We start from the raw sequence: 18,499 nt of genomic DNA, 5'->3' as shown, positions 1-18,499 counted from the left end.
CATCCTACTAGTTACATCTTTAAAAAACTCTAACAGATTTGTCAAACATGATTTCCCTTTCATAAAACCATGTTGACTTTGCCTAATCATATTGTGATTTTCTAAGTGCTCTGTTACCATGCCCCTAATAATAGATTCTAGCATTTTGCCTACTACTGATGTCAGGCTAACTGGCCTATAGTTCCCCATTTTTTTCTGTTCCTCCTCTCTTGAATAGCGGAGTTATGTTTGCTACCTTCCAATCCTTGGGGACTGTTCTAGAATCTAGAATAGCGCAAATAGAAATAAATGGGTTTGATTTAATAGCCATTACAGAGATGTGGTTGCAGAGTGACCAAGGTTGGGACCTAAATCGTCCAGGATATTTGACTTTTAGAAGAGACAGGCAGAATGGAAAAGGAGGAGGGGTAGCCCTGATAATAAAGGAGGGAATAAAGACAGTTGAGAGAAAGGATCTCGGCTCGGAAAAACAAAATGTAGAATCAGTTTGGGTGGAGCTAAGAAACAACAAGAGGCAGAAAACATTAGTGGGAGTAGTCCATAGGCCCACCAACAGTGGTTGTAGTGTCAGGCAGATTATAAATCAGGACATTAGAGATGCATGTAACAAGGGTAATACAGTAATCATGGGGGACTTTAACTTTCATATAGACTGGGCAAACCAAATTTGCATAAATAATGCAGAGGAAGAGTTCATGGAATGCTTTCAAGATAGTTTTCTAGATCAGTATGTCAAGGAACCTATGAGGGAATTGGCTATTTTAGATCTAGTACTGCACAATGAGACAGGGTTAATTAATAACCTTGTAGTAAAGGAGCCTGTGGGGAGCAGTGATCATAATATGATAGAATTTTATGTTGAGTTTGAGAGTGATTTAGTTATAAGAACACAAAAAATAGGAGCAGGAGTAGGCCATATGGCCCCTCGAGTCTGCTCCGCCATTCAATAAGATCATGGCTGACCATCGACCTCAACTCCACTTTCCCGCCCGATCTCCATATCCCTTGATTCCCCTAGAGTCCAAAAATCTATCTATCTCAGCCTTGAATATACTCAAAGACTCAGCATTCACAGCCCACTGGGGCAGAGAATTCCAAAGATTCACAACCCTCTGAGTGAAAAAATTCCTCCTCATCACGGACCGTTCTAGAATCTAGGGAATTTTGCAAAATCAAAACCAATGCATCCACTATCTCTGCTGCCACATCTTTTAGAACCCTAGGATGTAGGCCGTCAGGTCCAAGGGATTTGTCGGCTTTTAGTCCCATTAGATTCTCTAGTACTTTTTCTCTACTTATATTAATTACGTTAAGTACCTCACCCTCATTAAACGTTGGTTCCCCACCAGTTCTGGTATGCTTTTTGTGTCTTCTACTGTGAAGACAGATACAAAATATTTGTTTAACATTTCTACTATTTCCTTATTCCCCATAATAATTTCTCCTGTCTCAGCCTCTAAGGGACCAATGTTTACTTTTGCTACTCTTTTCCTTTTTACATACTTGTAGAAACTCTTACAATCTGTTTTCATATATCTTGCTAGTTTTCTCTCATTCTATTTTTTCCCTTTTTATCAAATTTTTGGTCAACCTTTGCTGGTTTCTCAAACTCTCCCAATCCTCAGGCTTACTACTATTCTTCACAACATTATTAGCTTCTTCTTTCAATCTAATGCTATCCTTAGTTTCTTTAGTTAGCCACGGATGGATCACTTTTCCCTTGGAGTTTTTGTTGCTCAATGGAATGTATTTTTGTTGAGAATTATGAAATGCTCGCCACTGCTTATCTACCACCATACCTTTTAATCTATTTTTCCAATCTACCTTACCCGGTCTGGCCTATATGTGACTCCAGACCCACAGCAATGTCATTGACTCTTAACCGCCCTCTGAAATGGCCTAGCAAGCCATTCAGTTGTAACAAACCACTACGAAAAACAACAATAGTAAGAATAGGATGTTGATGAGGAGGACTTTGCAGCGTCGACTGGGCTAGGTGTGCCGTTGGGGATCCGAGGTCAATTACCGCCCCATCAGTCTACTCTCAATCACCAGCAAAGTAATGGATGGTGTCATCGACAGTGCTATCAAGCGGCACTTACTCACCAATAACCTGCTCACTGATGCCCAGTTTGGTTTACGCCAGGACCACTCGGCTCCCGACCTCATTACAGCCTTGGTCCAATCATGGAGCTGAATTCCAGAGGTGAGGTGAGAGTGACTGCCCGAGCCATCAAGGCAGCATTTGACTGAGTGTGGCATCAAGGAGCCCTAGTAAAACTGAAATCAATGGGAATGCGGGGTGGGGGGAATCTCTCCACTGGCTGGAGTCATACCTAGCACAAAGGAAGATGGTTGTGGTGGTTGGAGGTCAATCATCACAGCCCTAGGACATCGCTGCAGGAGTTCCTCAGGGCAGTGTCCTAGGCCCAACCATCTTCAGCTGCTTCATCAATGACCTTCCCTCCAACATAAGGTCAGAAATGGGGATGGTCGCTGATGACTGCACAGTGTTCAGCGCCATTCACAACTCCTCAGGTATTGAAGCAGTCCATGCCTGCATGCAACAAGACCTGGACAACATTCAGGCTTGGGCTGATAAGTTGCAGGTAACATTTGCGTTACACAAATGCCAGGCAATGACTGTCTCCAACAAGCGAGAGTCTAATCACTGCCCCTTGACATTCAACGGCATTACCATCGCCAAATCCCCCACCATCAACATCCTGGGGGTCACCATTGACCAGAAACTTAATTGGACCAGCCACATAAATACTGTGGCAACAAGAGCAGGTCAGAGGCTGGGTATTCTGCGGCAAGCGTCTCACCTCCTGACTCCCCAAAGCCTTTCCACCACCTGTAAGGCACAAGTAAGGATTGTGATGGAATATTTTCCACTTGCCTGGATGAGTGCAGCTCCAACAACAATCAAGAAGCTCAACACCATCCAGGACAAAGCAGCCCGCTTGATTGGCACCCCGTTCACCACCTTAAACATTCACTCCCTCCACCACCGGCGCACCGTGGCTGCAGTGTGTACCATCTACAAGATGCACTGCAGCAACTCGCCAAGACTTCTTCGGCAATACCTCCCAAACCCATGACCCACACCACCCTTTGAGCCATGCATTTAACTCTCTGATCTGCTTGACCCTATGCCAATTTGCACGTGGCTTAGGTAGTAATCTAGAGATTATTACCCTTGAGGTTCTGCTTATTAATTTAGACCCTAGTTCCTCAAATTCCTTCAGCAGAACCTGATTCTTAATTCTACCTATGTCCTTGGTTCCTACATGGACCATGACAACTGGATCCTCCCACTCCCACTCCAAGTTGTTCTCCAGCCACGAGGAGATATCCTTTACCTGGGCAGGCAACACAGCCTTCAGGACTCTCTTTCACGGCTGCAGAGAACAGCATCTATCCCCCTGACTATACTGTCCCCTACCACTACCACATTCCTTCCTGCTCTCCCCTCACTTGGATGGGCCCCTGTACCATGGTGCCGTGGTCAGTTTGCCCATCCTCCCTGCAGTCCTTTTCCTCATCCATACAGGTAGCAAGTACCTCGTACCTGTTGGACAAGGTCCAGGGCTGAGGTTCCTCCATCACTACATCCTGGGTCCCCATACCTTCCTGACTCACTGTCACACCCTCCTGTCACTGACCAATGACGAACTCTAAAGTACTACTTAACCTAAAGGGTGTGACTGCCTCCTGGAACAAAGTGTCCAGGTAACTCTCCCCCTCCCTGATGTATCGCAATGTCTGCAGCTCTGACTCCAGCTCCACAACTCTGAGCTGAAGTCCCTCGAGTTGCAGACACTTACTGCAGATGTGGTTGCTCGGGATCGCGATGCTCTCCACAGACTCCCACATGTTGTAGTTACCACACACCGCCTGCCCTGCCACCTCTAACCTTGTTTTATTTATTAATTAATTAGTTAAATCGATATTTTAATTTTATTGTTTGATTATTTTATCTAGTTTCACTTATTAATTTAATAAGTACGAGCAAGTTACAGTTGCTCAGCTCTTAATTTAACCCCTTTCCCTATCTTACAGAGCAAAAAAAAGCTGTAATACTCACCAACCAATCACCTACTTGCTCTCCTGTGACGTCACTCTTTAACGTTGTTTTTGAATCGGTGCCTCGCCGCTGCCGCTGCTTTAATTCAGCTCCGCTCTCGGACCGCTCTTTATCCTCTCGCCGCTGCCGCTGCTTTAATTCAGCTCCGCTCTCGGGCCGCTCTTTATCCTCTCGCCGCTGCCGCTGCTTTAATTCAGGTCCACTCTCGGGCTGCTCTTTATCCTCTCGCCGCTGCCGCTGCTTTAATTCAGCTCCGCTCTCGGACCGCTCTTTATCCTCTCGCCGCTGCCGCTGCTTTAATTCAGCTCCGCTCTCGGGCCGCTCTTTATCCTCTCGCCGCTGCCGCTGCTTTAATTCAGGTCCACTCTCGGGCCGCTCTTTATCCTCTCGCCGCTGCCGCTGCTTTAATTCAGCTCCGCTCTCGGGCCGCTCTTTATCCTCTCGCCGCTGCTTTAATTCAGGTCCGCTCTCGGGCCGCTCTTTATCCTCTCGCCGCTGCTTTAATTCAGCTCCACTCTCGGGCCGCTCTTTATCCTCTCGCCGCTGCTTTAACTCAGCTCCGCTCTCGGGCCGCTCTTTATTCTCTCGCCGCTGCCGCTGCTTTAATTCAGCTCCGCTCTCGGGCCGCTCTTTATTCTCTCGCCGCTGCCGCTGCTTTAATTCAGGTCCACTCTCGGGCCACTCTTTATCCTCTCGCTGCTGCCGCTGCTTTAATTCAGCTCCGCTCTCGGGCCGCTCTTTATCCTCGCGCCGCTGCCGCTGCTTTAATTCAGGTCCACTCTCGGGCCGCTCTTTATCCTCTCGCTGCTGCCGCTGCTTTAATTCAGCTCCGCTCTCGGGCCGCTCTTTATCCTCTCGCCGCTGCCGCTGCTTTAATTCAGCTCCGCTCTCGGGCCGCTCTTTATCCTCTCACCGCTGCCGCTGCTTTAATTCAGCTCCGCTCTCGGGCCGCTCTTTATCCTCTCGCCGCTGCCGCTGCTTTAATTCAGGTCCACTCTCGGGCCGCTCTTTATCCTCTCGCCGCTGCCGCTGCTTTAATTCAGCTCCGCTCTCGGGCCGCTCTTTATCCTCTCGCCGCTGCCGCTGCTTTAATTCAGCTCCGCTCTCGGGCCGCTCTTTATCCTCTCGCCGCTGTCGCTGCTTTAATTCAGCTCCGCTCTCGGGCCGCTCTTTATCCTCTCGCCGCTGTCACTGCTTTAATTCAGGTCCGCTCTCGGGCCGCTCTTTATCCTCTCGCCGCTGCCGCTGCTTTAATTCAGCTCCGCTCTCGGGCCGCTCTTTATTCTCTCGCCGCTGTCGCTGCTTTAATTCAGCTCCGCTCTCGGGTCGCTCTTTGTCCTCTCGCCACTCTCGCTGCTTTAATTCAGCTCCGCTCTCGGACCGCTCTTTATCCTCTCACCGCTGTCGCTGCTTTAATTCAGCTCCGCTCTCGGACCGCTCTTTATCCTCTCGCCGCTGTCACTGCTTTAATTCAGCTCCGCTCTCGGGCTGCTCTTTATCCTCTCGCCGCTGCCGCTGCTTTAAGTCAGCTCCGCTCTCGGACCGCTCCTTATCCTCTCGCCACTGCCGCTGCTTTAATTCAGGTCCGCTCTCGGGCCACTCTTTATCCTCTCGCCGCTGCCGCTGCTTCAATTCAGGTCCATTCTCGGACCGCTCTTTATCCTCTCGCCGCTGCCGCTGCTTTAATTCAGGTCCACTCTCGGGCCGCTCTTTATCCTCTCGCCGCTGCTGCTGCTTTAATTCAGCTCCGCTCTCGGGCCGCTCTTTATCCTCTCGCCGCTGCTTTAATTCAGCTCCGCTCTCGGGTCGCTCTTTATCCTCTCGCCGCTGCCGCTGCTTTAATTCAGGTCCACTCTCGGGCCGCTCTTTATCCTCTCGCCGCTGCCGCTGCTTTAATTCAGGTCCACTCTCGGGCCGCTCTTTATCCTCTCGCCGCTGCTTTAATTCAGCTCCGCTCTCGGGCCGCTCTTTATCCTCTCGCTGCTGCCACTGCTTTGAGTCCGAAACTAGGGTCCTAAACTTGAACAAAGCAAACCTCGTAGGTATGAGAGGCGAGTTGGCTGAGGTAGTTTGGGAAACTAGATTAAAAGATGTGGCAGTAGAAATGCAATGGCAAACATTTAAAGAAATAATTCATAGTTTGCAACGAATATACATTCCCTTAAGGAATAAAAACACCATGGTAAAAATGGTCCAACTGTGGCTAACAAGAGAAATTAGATTAAAGGAAGAGGCTTATAATGTTGCCAAAAAGAGTAGTAAGCCTGAGGATTGGGAGGATTTTAGAATTCAGCAAAGGAGGACCAAGAAATTGATAAATAAAGAGAAAATAGAATATGAGAGTAAACTAGCGAGAGACATAAAAACAGACTGTAAAAGCTTCTATAGATATGTAAAAAGGAAAAGATTAGCGAAAGAAAATGTGGGTCCCTTACAGGCTGAGACAGGAGAAATTATAATGGGGAATAAGGAAATGGCAGAGAAATTAAACAAATACTTTGTGTCTGTCTTCACGGAAGAAGACGCAATAAACTTCCCGGAAATAGTGGAGAACCAAGGCTGCAGCGAGAATGAGGAACTGAAAGAAATTACTATTAGTAAAAAAAATAGTACTGGAGAAATTAATGGGACTGAAAGCTGATAAATCCCCTGGACCTGATGGCCTACATCCTAGGGTTTTGAAAGAGGTGGCTACAGAGATAGTGGATGTATTGGTTGTCATTTTCCAAAATTGCATAGATTCTAGAACGGTTCCCGCGGATTAGAAGGTAGCAAATGTAACCCCACTATTTAATAAAGGAGGGAGAGAGAAAACGGGGAACTACAGACCAGTTAGCCTGACATCAGTAGTAGGGAAAATGCTAGAATCTATTATTAAGTCGTGGCAACAGAGCACTTAGAAAATAATAATAGGATTGGGCAGAGTCAGCATGGATTTATGGAAGGGAAATCGTGTTTAACGAATCTGTTAGAGATTTTTGAGGTTGTAACTAGCAGAATAGATAAGGGGGAACCAGTGGATGTGGTGTATTTGGATTTTCAGAAGGCATTCGATAAGGTGCCACACAAGAGGTTATTAAACAAAATTAGGGCTCATGGGATTGTGGGTAATATACTAGCATGGATTGAGGATTGGTTAACGGACAGAAAACAGGAGTAGGAATTTTCAGGTTGGCAAGCTGTAACTAGTGAGGTACCACAAGGATCAGTGACTTGGGCCTCAGCTATTCACAATCTACATTAATGATTTGGATGAGGGAACCAAATGTAATATATCCAAGTTTGCTGATGATACAAAGCTGGGTGGGAATGTAAGTTGTGAGGAGGATGCAAAGAGGCTTCAAGGGGATATAGACAGGCTAAGTGAGTGGGCAAGAACATGACAAATGGAATATAATGTGGAGAAATGTGAAGTTATCCACTTTGGTAGGAAAAATAGAAAAGCAGAGTATTTTTTAAATGGTGAGAGATTGGGAAATGTTGGTGTGCAGAGGGACCTGGGTGTCCTTGTACACGAATCACTGAATGTTAACACGCAGGTACAGCAAGCAATTAGGAAAGCAAATGGTATGTTGGCCTTAATTACAAGAGGATTTGAGTATAAGAGTGAAGATGTCTTACTGCAATTATATAGGGCCCTGGTGAGACCACACCTGGAGTATTGTGTACAGTTTAGGTCTCCTTACCAAAGGAAGGATATACTTGCCATACAGGGAGTTGTACCGGGGTCAAGCAAGGCTGTGTCATCGCACCAATGCTCTTCTCGATCTTCCTTGCTGCAATGCTCCATCTCACCCTCAGTAAGCTCCCCACTGGAGTGGAGCTAATTTACAGAACAAACGGGAAACTGTTCAACCTCCATCACCTCCAGTCCAGATCCAAGGTCGTCCCATCCTCTGTCATCGAATTACAGTATGCAGACGATGCTTGCGTCTGCGCTCACTCGGAGGTCGAACTCCAAACCATCGTCAGCACCATCACCAAAGCGTACCAGAGCATGAGCCTTACACTAAACATCCGTAAGACAAAGGTGCTCTACCAACCTGCCCCCACCACACAGTACTGCCCCCCGATTATCAAAGTCCACAACAAGGCCTTGGACAACGTGGACCACTTTCCATACCTCGGGAACCTACTGTCAACAAGGGCAGACGTCGACGATGAAGTCCAACACCACCTTCAGTGTGCCAGTGCAGCCTTCGATCGCCTGAGGAAGAGAGTGTTTGAAGACCAGGACCTCAAACCCGGCACTAAGCTCATAGTCTACAGAGCAGCAGTGATAACTGCCCAGCTGTATGCCTCAGAGACATGGACTATGTACAGCAGGCACCTCAAAGCACTGGAGAGGTACCACCAATGCTGCCTCTGCAAAATCCTGCAAATCCATTGGCAGGATAGGCGCACCAAAGTCAGTGTTCTTGCTCAGGCCAACATCCCCAGCATCGAAGCTCTGACCACGCTCGATCAGCTCCGATGGACGGGTCACATCGTCCGCATGCCCGATACGAGACTCCCAAAACAAGCGCTCTACTCGGAGCTCCGGCACGGCAAGAGAGCCCCAGGTGGGCAGAGGAAATGCTTTAAGGACACCCTCAAAGCCTCCTTGAAAAAGTGTATCCTCCCCACCGACACCTGGGAATCCCTGGCCCAAGACCGCACAAAGTGGAGGAGAAGCATCCGGGAAGGCGCCGAACACCTCGAATCTCTTCGCCGGGAGCAAGCGGAAGCCAAGCGCAGGCAGCGCAAGGAGCGCACGTCAACCCAAGCACTCCACCCACCCGCCCCTTCAACCACCATCTGCCCCACCTGTGACAGAGACTGTAGGTCCCGTATTGGACTCATCAGTCACCTGAGAACTCATTTTTAATGTGGAAACAAGTCACCCTCGGTTCCGAGGGATTGCCTAAGAAGAAGAAGACAACGAAGGTTCACCAGACCTGTTCCTGGGATGGGGGGATTGCCCTATGAGGAGAGATTGAGTAGACCAGGCCTATATTCTCTAGAGTTTAGAAGAATGAGAGGTGATCTCATTGCAATTAAGAGAATCAAGGGATATGGAGATCGGGCGGGAAAGTGGAGTTGAGGTCGAAGTTCAGCCATGATCTTATTGAATAATGGAGCAGGCTCGAGGGGCTGAATGGCCGACTCCTGCTTCTATTTCTTTTGTTCTTATGAATGCCTTCCAAAAATCCAAATATACTACATCCACTGGTTCCCCCTTATCTACCCTGCTAGTTACACCCTCAAAAAACTATAATAGATTTGTCAAGCAGGATTTCCCAAACATGATTTCCCTGTCATAAAATTGTGTTGACTCTGCCTAATCATATTGTGATTTTCCACGTGTCCCGTTACCACGTCCTTAATAATAGATTCTAGCATTTTCCCTATTACTGATGTCAGGCTAACTGTCCAAAAGTTCTGTTTTCCCTCTCCCGCCTTTTATGAACAGCGGTGTTACATTTGCTACCTTTCAATTCATGGGGACCATTCTAGAATCTAGGGAATTTTGGAAGATCACAACCAATGCATCCACTATCTCTGCAGCCACCTCTTTTAAAATCCTAGGATATAGGCCATCAGGTCCAGGGATTTGTCGGCTTTCAGTCCCATTAGTTTCTCAAGTACTTTTTCTCTACTGATCTTAATTACTTTAAGTTCCTCAATCTCATTAGCCCCTTGGTTTCCCACAATGTCCGGTATGTTCTTTGTGTCTTCTACTGTTTAAAGTCTCTGCCGTTTCCTTGTTCCCCATAGGATTACACCGGATATACGGCACAGAAACAGGCCATTCGGCCCAACCAGTCCATGCCAGCATTTATGCTCCACTCGAGCCTCCTCCCATGCTTCCTCATCTAAATCTATCAGCATAACCCTCTATTCCCTTCTCCCTCATATGCTTATCTAGCCTCCCCTTAAATGCATCGATACTATTCACTTCAACCACTCCCTGCGGTTCCACATTCTCATCATTCTCTGGGGAAAGAAGTTTCTTCTGAATTCCCTATTTGATTTCTTGGCGACTATCTTATATTGATGGCTTCTAGTTATGCTCTTCCCCACAAATGGATATGATATAATTGGGATTGCAGAGACATGGCTCCAGGGTGACCAAGTCTGGGAATTCAACATCCAGGGCTATTCAATATTCAGGAAGGACAGGAAAAAAAGGAAAAGGAGGTGGGGTAGCATTGCTGGTTAAAGAGGAGATTAACACAATAGTAAGGAAGGATATTAGCTCTGATGATGTGGAACCTGTATGGGCAGAGCTGAGAAATACCAAGGGGCAGAAAACGTTAGTGGGAGTTGTATACAGACCCCCAAATAGTAATGCTGAGGTTGGGGATGGCAGTAAATGGAAAATTGGAGACCCGTCCAATAAGGGCACTGCAGTTATCATGGGTGACTTTAAGCTACATATAGATTGGGCTAACCAAATTAGTAACAATACTGTGGAGGAGGAATTCCTAGAGTGTATACGGGATGGTTTCCTGGACCAATATGTCAAGGAACCAACTAGCGATCAGGCCATCTTAAACTGGGTATTATGTAATGAGAAAGGATTAATTAGCAATCTCGTTGTGCGAGGCCCCTTGGGGAGGAGCGATCATAATATGATCGAATTCTTCATTAAGATGGAGAGTGAAGTAGTTGACTCATAAACTAGGGTCCTAAATTTAAATAAAGGAAACTATGATGGTATGAGGCACGAGTTGGCTAGGATGGATTGGCGAACGTTACTTAAAGGGTTGATGGTGGATAGGCAATGGCAAACATTTAAAGATCACATGGATGAACTACAGAATTTGTTCATCCCTGTTTGACATAGAGATAAAACAAAAAAGTTGACTCAACCGTGGCTAACAAGGGAAATTAGGGACAGCATAAGATCCAAGGAGAGCACATATAATTTGGCCAGAAAAAGCAGCAAACCTGAGGATTGGGAGCAGTTTAGGATTCAGCAAAGGAGGACAAAGGGATTCATTAAGAGGGGGGAAATAGATTATGAGAGTAAGCTTGCAGGGAACATAAAAACTGACTGTAAAATCTTCTATAGATATGTGAAGAGAAAAAGATTGGTGAAGTCAAGCGTAGGTCCCTTGCAGTCAGAATCAGGGGAATTTATAATGGGGAACAAAGAAATGGTGGACCAATTAAATACATACTTTTGTTCTGTCTTCACAAAGAAGGACACAAATAACCTCCCCAGAGATGTTGGGAAACGTAGGGTCTATTGAGAGGGAGGAATTGAATGAAATCAGTATTTGTAGGGAAATGGTGTCAGGGAAATTGATGGGATTGAAGGCCGATAAATCCCCAGGGCCTGATAATCTACATCCTAGGGTACTTAAGGAAGTGGCCCTGGAAATAGTAGATGCATTGCTGGTCATCTTCCAAAATGTTATAGACCCTGGAACAGTTCCCATGGATTGGAGGATAGCTAATGTAACCCCACTATTTAAAAAAGGTGGTAGAGAGAAAACGGGGAATTATAGACCGGTAAGCCTGACATCGGTAGTGGGAAAAATGCTAGAGTCCATTATAAAAGATGTAATAGCAGAGCACTAGGAAAACAGTGACAGGATCGGACAAAGTCAACATGGATTTACAAAAGGTAAATCATGCTTGACTAATCTACTGGAATTTTTTGAGGATGTAACTGGTAGAATAGATAAGGGAGAAGGATAAGGTCCTGCATAAGAGATTAGCATGCAAAGTTAAAGCACATGGGATTGGGGGTAAGGTACTGTCTTGGATAGAGAATTGGTTGGCAGACAGGAAATAAAGAGTTGGAATAAACGGATCTTTTTCCGAGTGGCAGGCAGTGACTAGTGGGGTACCGCAGGGATCGGTGCTAGGACCCCAGCTATTCACAATATATATTAATGATCTAGACAAGGGAACTAGATGTAATATCTCCAAGTTTGCAGACGCCACAAAGCTGGGTGGGCGTGTGTGCTGAGAGGAGGATGCCGAGAAACTCCAGTATGATTTGGACAGGCTGGGTGATTGGGCAGATGCATGGCAAATGCAGTATAATGTGGATAAATGCAAAGTTATCCACTTCGGTGGCAAAAACAGGAAGACAGATTATTATCTGAACGGCAATAGATTGGGAAAAGGGGAAGTGCAACGAGACCTGGGTGTCCTTGTGCACCAGTCGCTGAAGGTAAGCATGCAGGTGCAGCAGGCGGTTAAGAAGGCAAATGGTATGTTGGCCTTCATAGTGAGAGGATTCGAGTACAGGAGCAAGAATGTCTTGCTGCAGTTGTACAGGGCCTTGGTGAGACCACACCTTGAGTATTGTGTGCAGTTTTGGTCGCCTTATCTGAGGAAGGATGTTCTTGCCATGGAGGGAGTGCAGCGAAGATTCACCAGACTGATACCTGGGATGGCAGGAATGATATATGAGGAGAGATTGGGTCGATTAGGCTTATATTTGCTAGAGTTTAGAAGAATGAGAGGGGATCTCGTTGAAACTTATAAAATTCTAACAGGACTAGACAGACTAGATGCCGGAAGGATGTTCCCGATGGCAGGGGAGTCCAGAACCAGGGGTCACAGTCTAAGGATAAGTGGTAAGCCATTTAGGACAGAGATGAGGAGGAATTTCTTCACCCAGAGAGTGGTGAACCTGTGGAATTCTCTACCACACAAGGCAGTTGAGGTCAATTCATTAAATATATTCAAGAAGGAGTTAGATATATTTCTTAAGGCTAAAGGGATCAAGGGGTATGGGGAGAAAGCAGGGACAGGGTACTGAATTTGGATGATCAGCCATGATCTCATGAAATGGCGGAGCAGGCTTGAGGGGCCGAATGGCCTACTCCTGCTCCTATCTTCTATGTTTCTATGTTTGTAATTGAAACATTCTCTCTCTGTCCACTCTATCAAAACCTTTCATAATTTTAAAGACCTCTATTAGGTCACCCCTCAGCCTTTTTTCAAGAGAAAAGAGACCCAGCCTGTTCATCCTTTCCTGATATGTATACCCTCACAGTTCTGGTATCATCCTTCTAAATCTTCTCTGCACCCTCTCCTGTGTCTCTATATCCTTTTTATAATATGGTGACCAGAACTGTATGCAGTACTCTTAAGTGTGGTCTAACCAAGGTTCGATACAGGTTTAGCATAACTTCACTACTTTTCAATTCTAGACCTCTAGAAATAAACCCCAGTACAGGAAACTTTGGTTTATCCGGAGGTTGTATGTCCGGAAACCTCGATCTAACGGCAGAAATCAGCAGCCGTTTTGGTTAGGTTTTTTTTCTTCTCCTAGCATTTTTTTTAACAGTCAGGCTCTGGAAAGCGTCTCTGTAGCTTAGCAACAGCTTCAGAGACGCTTCCAAGGTACGGGCCGAGTGTTTACAAGCTGTTGCTAAGCAACAGTGTTTGTTGTCAGATACGGAGATGAAAACCTCCGTATCCTTCAACATTAGCGCTGGTCTATCCGGAAGTTTTGACAGATTGGCAGCAGCTCGGTCCCGTCGGTGCCGGATATCGCGAAGTTTCCTGTACTTGGTTGCTACTGTTAGTGATTTGTCCATTTGTACTCTGAGATCCCTTTGTTCCTCTACCCCATTAGGATTCTATGGGGGAGAAATTCCCCTCCAGTGGGAGGCACTAACGGGACACAAATGGCTTTTTGCCCCCCCCCCCCCCCAGAGGCGATAACCGCATCTCCCACAAAATTCCGCGGGAGGTTAGCGGCGGCGCTACTGGGTATCGCCCCGATCTGCTGCGCCCGGAGATCATGACATCATCTTAGGGCGCAGCGCCCTGGTAGAGCCTCGGGAGAAAAATTCCCCTTCGCGCCGCGCAGCACCGCCGGGCGATGTTACCGACTACTGCAGGGGTCGTGAACAGTGAGGCCGGCCGCTCGTGGGGCTCCATTTAAAGGTGGCTGGCCAACTTGAAAAAAATCGGCAATTTAGAAAAAAAAATTCTGAGCGCCGGATGCGGGCTGAGTGCCGCGATCGGTCAGCCCGGCACTCAGCTCAGGGCTGCTCGCGCGGCACTCCCGTATTCCCGGTGCTCCAGCAGATGCCAAAATAAAATGCAGAGCTCACAGCGGGGAACCCTTCCCTTTAACTGAGGGATGAGTGAATTGAGTCCCTGCAATGTGGCAGCGCCACGCGTCACCACACGTGGTGCTGCTGAGCACATCGCCCCGGATCGGGATATTCCTCGGATCCGGACATTCTTGATTGAGCGCTGCACCTCCCTCTTGGAGCAGAAAATGAGAATTTCTCAAATGTTTGTAAAGGTTAGCGCCTGGCTTTGAATTAGCGACCCAAATGGTTCTCTAGGGGAATTTCTCCCCCTTATTTTCCAAGTAATACGTGACCTCCTTATTTCTCTTACCAAAATGTAATACCTCACACTTGAACCTGTTTTGAAATTTATTTGCCAATTATATGTCCATTCTGCAAGTTTATTAATGTCTTCTTGTAATTTGTTGCGGTCCTCCTCAGTATTTACTATCCCCCCAGGTCAGTGCAAATTTAGAAATTGTGTTTTTGATTCCAAAGTCTAAATTGTTAATATCTCCCCTCTGGCTCTTTTGCCAATTGCCTTAGATCTGTGTCCTCTGGTCACCGACCCCCCTGCCACTGGGAACAGTTTCTTCTTTTTACTCCATCAAAACCATTCATGATTTAAACACCTCTATCAAATCTCCTCTTAAACTTCTTTGCCCTAAGGAGAACAATCCCAGCTTCTGCAGTCTCTGCACATCACTGAAGCCCCTCATCCCTGGAACCATTCTGGTCAATCTCCTCTGCACCCTCTCCAAGGCCTTGACATCTTTCCTAAAGTGCGGAGCCCAGAATTGGACACAATACTCCAACTGGGGCCTAACCAGTGATTTATAAAGAGGGAAGTCATATGAAGTCAGAAATAGATGGTAGAAAGGTGAGAAGCAATAAGCAAAGGAGAGAAACACAAAGGGCCAAACTAATTCATAATGAGAGTGTGAAAAAAGCAAGCCTGAAGGCTTTGTATCTTAATGCTAGAAGCATTAGGAACAAGGTGGATGAATTAGTTGTGGAAATAGAGGTAAACAAGTATGATTTGATTGGGATTACAGAAACGTGGCTGCAGGGTGGGCAAGGCTGGGAACTTAACATCCAGGGATATACAATATTTAGGAAGGATCGGCAAAAAGGTAGGGGAGGTGGGGTAGCATTGCTGGTAAAGGAGGGGATTAATGCAATGGAAAGGAAGGATATTAACTCGGATGAAACGGAATCTGTATGGGTAGAAATGAGAAATAGCAAGGGGAGGAAAACGTTAGTGGGTGTGATATATAGGCCTCCAAATAGTAATATGGAGGTGAGGGAAGGCATAAAAAGGGAAATTAGAGAAGCGTGCGATAAGAGCACAGCTGTCATCATGGGTGACTTTAATTTACATATTGATTGGACTACCCAAATTAGTAAAAATTCTGAGGAGGAGGAATTCCTGGAATGTTTTCGGGACGGTTATCTGGACCAATATGTCGAGGAGCCGACTCGAGATCAGGCCATTTTAGACTGGGTATTGTGCAATGAGAAGGGACTTATCAGCAATCTTCTTGTACGAGGCCCCTTGGGTCAGAGCGATCATAATATGATCGAGCTCTCAGTCGAGATGGAGAGTGAGGAAATTGAATCAGAGACTAAGGTCCAGAACTTAAATAAAGGGAATTACGAGGGTATGAGACGGGAATTGGGTAAGATTGATTGGGTGGTGTTTCTGGGGGGATTGACAGTGGATAGACAATGGCAAGCATTCAAAGATAGAATGGAAGAATTCCAGAACATGTTTATACCGGTTTGGCATAAAAATAAACCTAAAAAGGTGGCTCAACCGTGGATAACGAGGGAAATTAGGGACAGCATAAAATCAAAAAAAAGGGCATATCAACTGGCAAAAAAAAGCACCAGACCGGAAGATTGGGGGCAGTACAGGATACAGCAAAAGAGGACAAAGGGATTAATCAGGAAGGGGAAAATAGAATACGAAAGTAAACTTGCAGCAAACATAAAGACAGACTGCAAAAGCTTTTATCGGTATATCAGGAGGAAAAGACTGGTAAAATCCCAAGTCGGTCCCTTGCAGTCCGATTCGGGAGAATATATAATGGAGAATAAGGAAATGGCAGACCAATTAAACTCATACTTTGGTTCTGTATTCACAAAGGAGGACACAAATAACCTCCCAGGAATATCGGCAAACATAGGGACTAATGAGAGGGAGGAGCTGACAGAAATTAGTATCTCTAGGGATATGGTGTTGGGTAAGTTGAGGGGACTGAAGGCCGACAAATCCCCGGGGCCTGATAAACTACATCCTAGGGTACTTAAGGAGGTGGCCCTGGAGATAGCAGATGCTCTAAGGATCATCTTCCGGAACTCCATTGACTCGGGAACAGTACCCGTGGATTGGAGGGTAGCTAATGTTACCCCAATATTTAAAAAGGGGGGTAGAGAGAAAGCAGGGAATTATAGACCAGTAAGCCTTACATCGGTTGTGGGCAAAATTCTAGAGTCCATTATTAAGGATAAAATAGCGGAGCACTTGACAAATGGGGAAAGGATCGGACAGAGTCAACATGGATTTACAAAGGGTAAATCGTGTTTGACTAATCTGCTGGAATTTTTTGAGGAAGTAACTGATAAAATAGATGGGGGAGAGCCAGTGGATGTGGTGTACCTTGACTTCCAGAAAGCCTTCGATAAGGTTCCACACAAAAGATTATCATGCAAAATTAAGGCTCATGGGATTGGGGGCAAAGTATTAACGTGGATAGAGAACTGGCTGGCGGATAGAAAACAGAGAGTTGGAATAAACGGCTCGTTTTCGGAGTGGCAGGCAGTGACCAGCGGGGTGCCGCAAGGATCTGTCCTGGGACCCCAGCTGTTCACAATATATATAAATGATCTGGATCAGGGAATTGGATGCAATATTTCCAAATTCGCTGACGACACTAAACTAGGAGGAGGGGTGGGCTCTGATGAGGATGTCAGGAGGCTACAGTGCGATTTGGACAGGTTGGGGGAATGGGCGGATACGTGGCAGATGCACTATAATGTGGATAAATGCGAGGTTATCCACTTTGGGGGTAAAAACAGGAGGGTAGATTATTATCTAAATGGCAATAGATTGGGAGATGGGGAAGTGCAGAGGGACCTGGGTGTTCTTGTGCACCAGTCACTGAAGGAGAGCATGCAGGTGCAACAGGCGATTAAGAAGGCAAATGGTATGTTGGCCTTCATATCAAGGGGGTTCGAGTATAGGAATAGGGATACCTTACTACAGCTGTACAAGGTGCTGGTGAGACCGCATCTGGAGTATTGTGTACAGTTTTGGTCGCCCCATCTGCGGAAGGATGTTCTTGCCATGGAAAGAGTGCAACGGCGATTCACCAGGCTGATACCTGGAATGGCGGGAATGACCTACGAAGAGAGATTAAATAGTTTGGGCTTGTACTCACTGGAGTTTAGAAGATTGAGAGGGGATCTCATCGAAACATATAAAATTATGGCAGGCCTGGACAGGCTGAATTCAGAGAGAATGTTTCCAATGGCCGGGGAGCACAGAACCAGGGGCCACAGTCTAAAAATAGCGGGCAAATCATTTAAAACAGAGATGAGGAAGAATTTCTTCACTCAAAGAGTGGTGAGCCTGTGGAATTCCCTGCCACAGAGGGCTGTGAAGGCTAATTCAATAAATATTTTCAAGAGAGAATTGGATATATTTCTGAAGGCTAAGGGGATTAAGGGTTACGGAGAAAAGGCGGGGACGGGGTACTGAACTGGTAAGATCAGCTATGGTCTCAGACGAAGATCAGCCATGATCTCATTGAATGGCGGAGCAGGCTCGAAGGGCCGAATGGCCTACTCCTGTTCCTATCTCTATGTTTCTATGTTTTCTAAATAACTTCCTTGCTTCAAAGCCATGATCTAATTGAATGGCGGAACAGGCTTACCCGCTACTCACCCGCCCACTTCTCACTCACCAGCCCCCGTGCTTCTGTCTCTTTTGTTTTTCAGCATTGTGAAGGATTACCAGCGCAGTCAGTGCCGCTATCGGCCGCAGCAGTCCAGTATCACTACTATCGTCAAGTCTTACAGATGGGATGTTAGATATGCCCCAGGGCTGAGCGACATTATCTGGTAGGAATCAAATTCCAAATGGTGAGCAGCTCTTGGCTGGTCTGAAATCCACGTTACCAGTACCGAGGCGACCAGCAATGGGAAGGTGCTTAAGTGTCCTAATTGGTGCTATATCCCAGGCAGCAGGATTGTACCTCCACGCCATCAGAGTTGGTATCTGAGGAGAACAGATCGGAGTCTGGGAGCCGTGATCTGGGAACCGAGCCCCTCCCCTGAGCACCGTCCGTGTCCTGCCATAAAATTTAGTGTC

The 18,499-nt window shown here is 46.6% G+C and overlaps 1 protein-coding gene across 1 annotated transcript in view; it reads left to right on the top strand.

The window, feature by feature from the left end:
- Positions 1 to 18,499, top strand: part of tmem63c (transmembrane protein 63C) — a 346,423-nt gene that overhangs the window by 242,776 nt on the left and 85,148 nt on the right. The window contains exon 13 of the mRNA XM_086004159.1: positions 18,127 to 18,249. Within this exon, the coding sequence (XP_085860285.1) occupies positions 18,127 to 18,249 (123 nt within the window). The remainder of the gene's footprint in view (positions 1 to 18,126; positions 18,250 to 18,499) is intronic.

The sequence above is a fragment of the Somniosus microcephalus genome, chromosome 12 (genome assembly GCF_052327205.1).
Source record: "Somniosus microcephalus isolate GS21.2 chromosome 12, FLI_Smic_1.0, whole genome shotgun sequence".
In the NCBI taxonomy this organism is placed as follows: Eukaryota; Metazoa; Chordata; class Chondrichthyes; order Squaliformes; family Somniosidae; genus Somniosus; species Somniosus microcephalus.
This window is presented reverse-complemented; position numbering and strand designations above follow the sequence as displayed.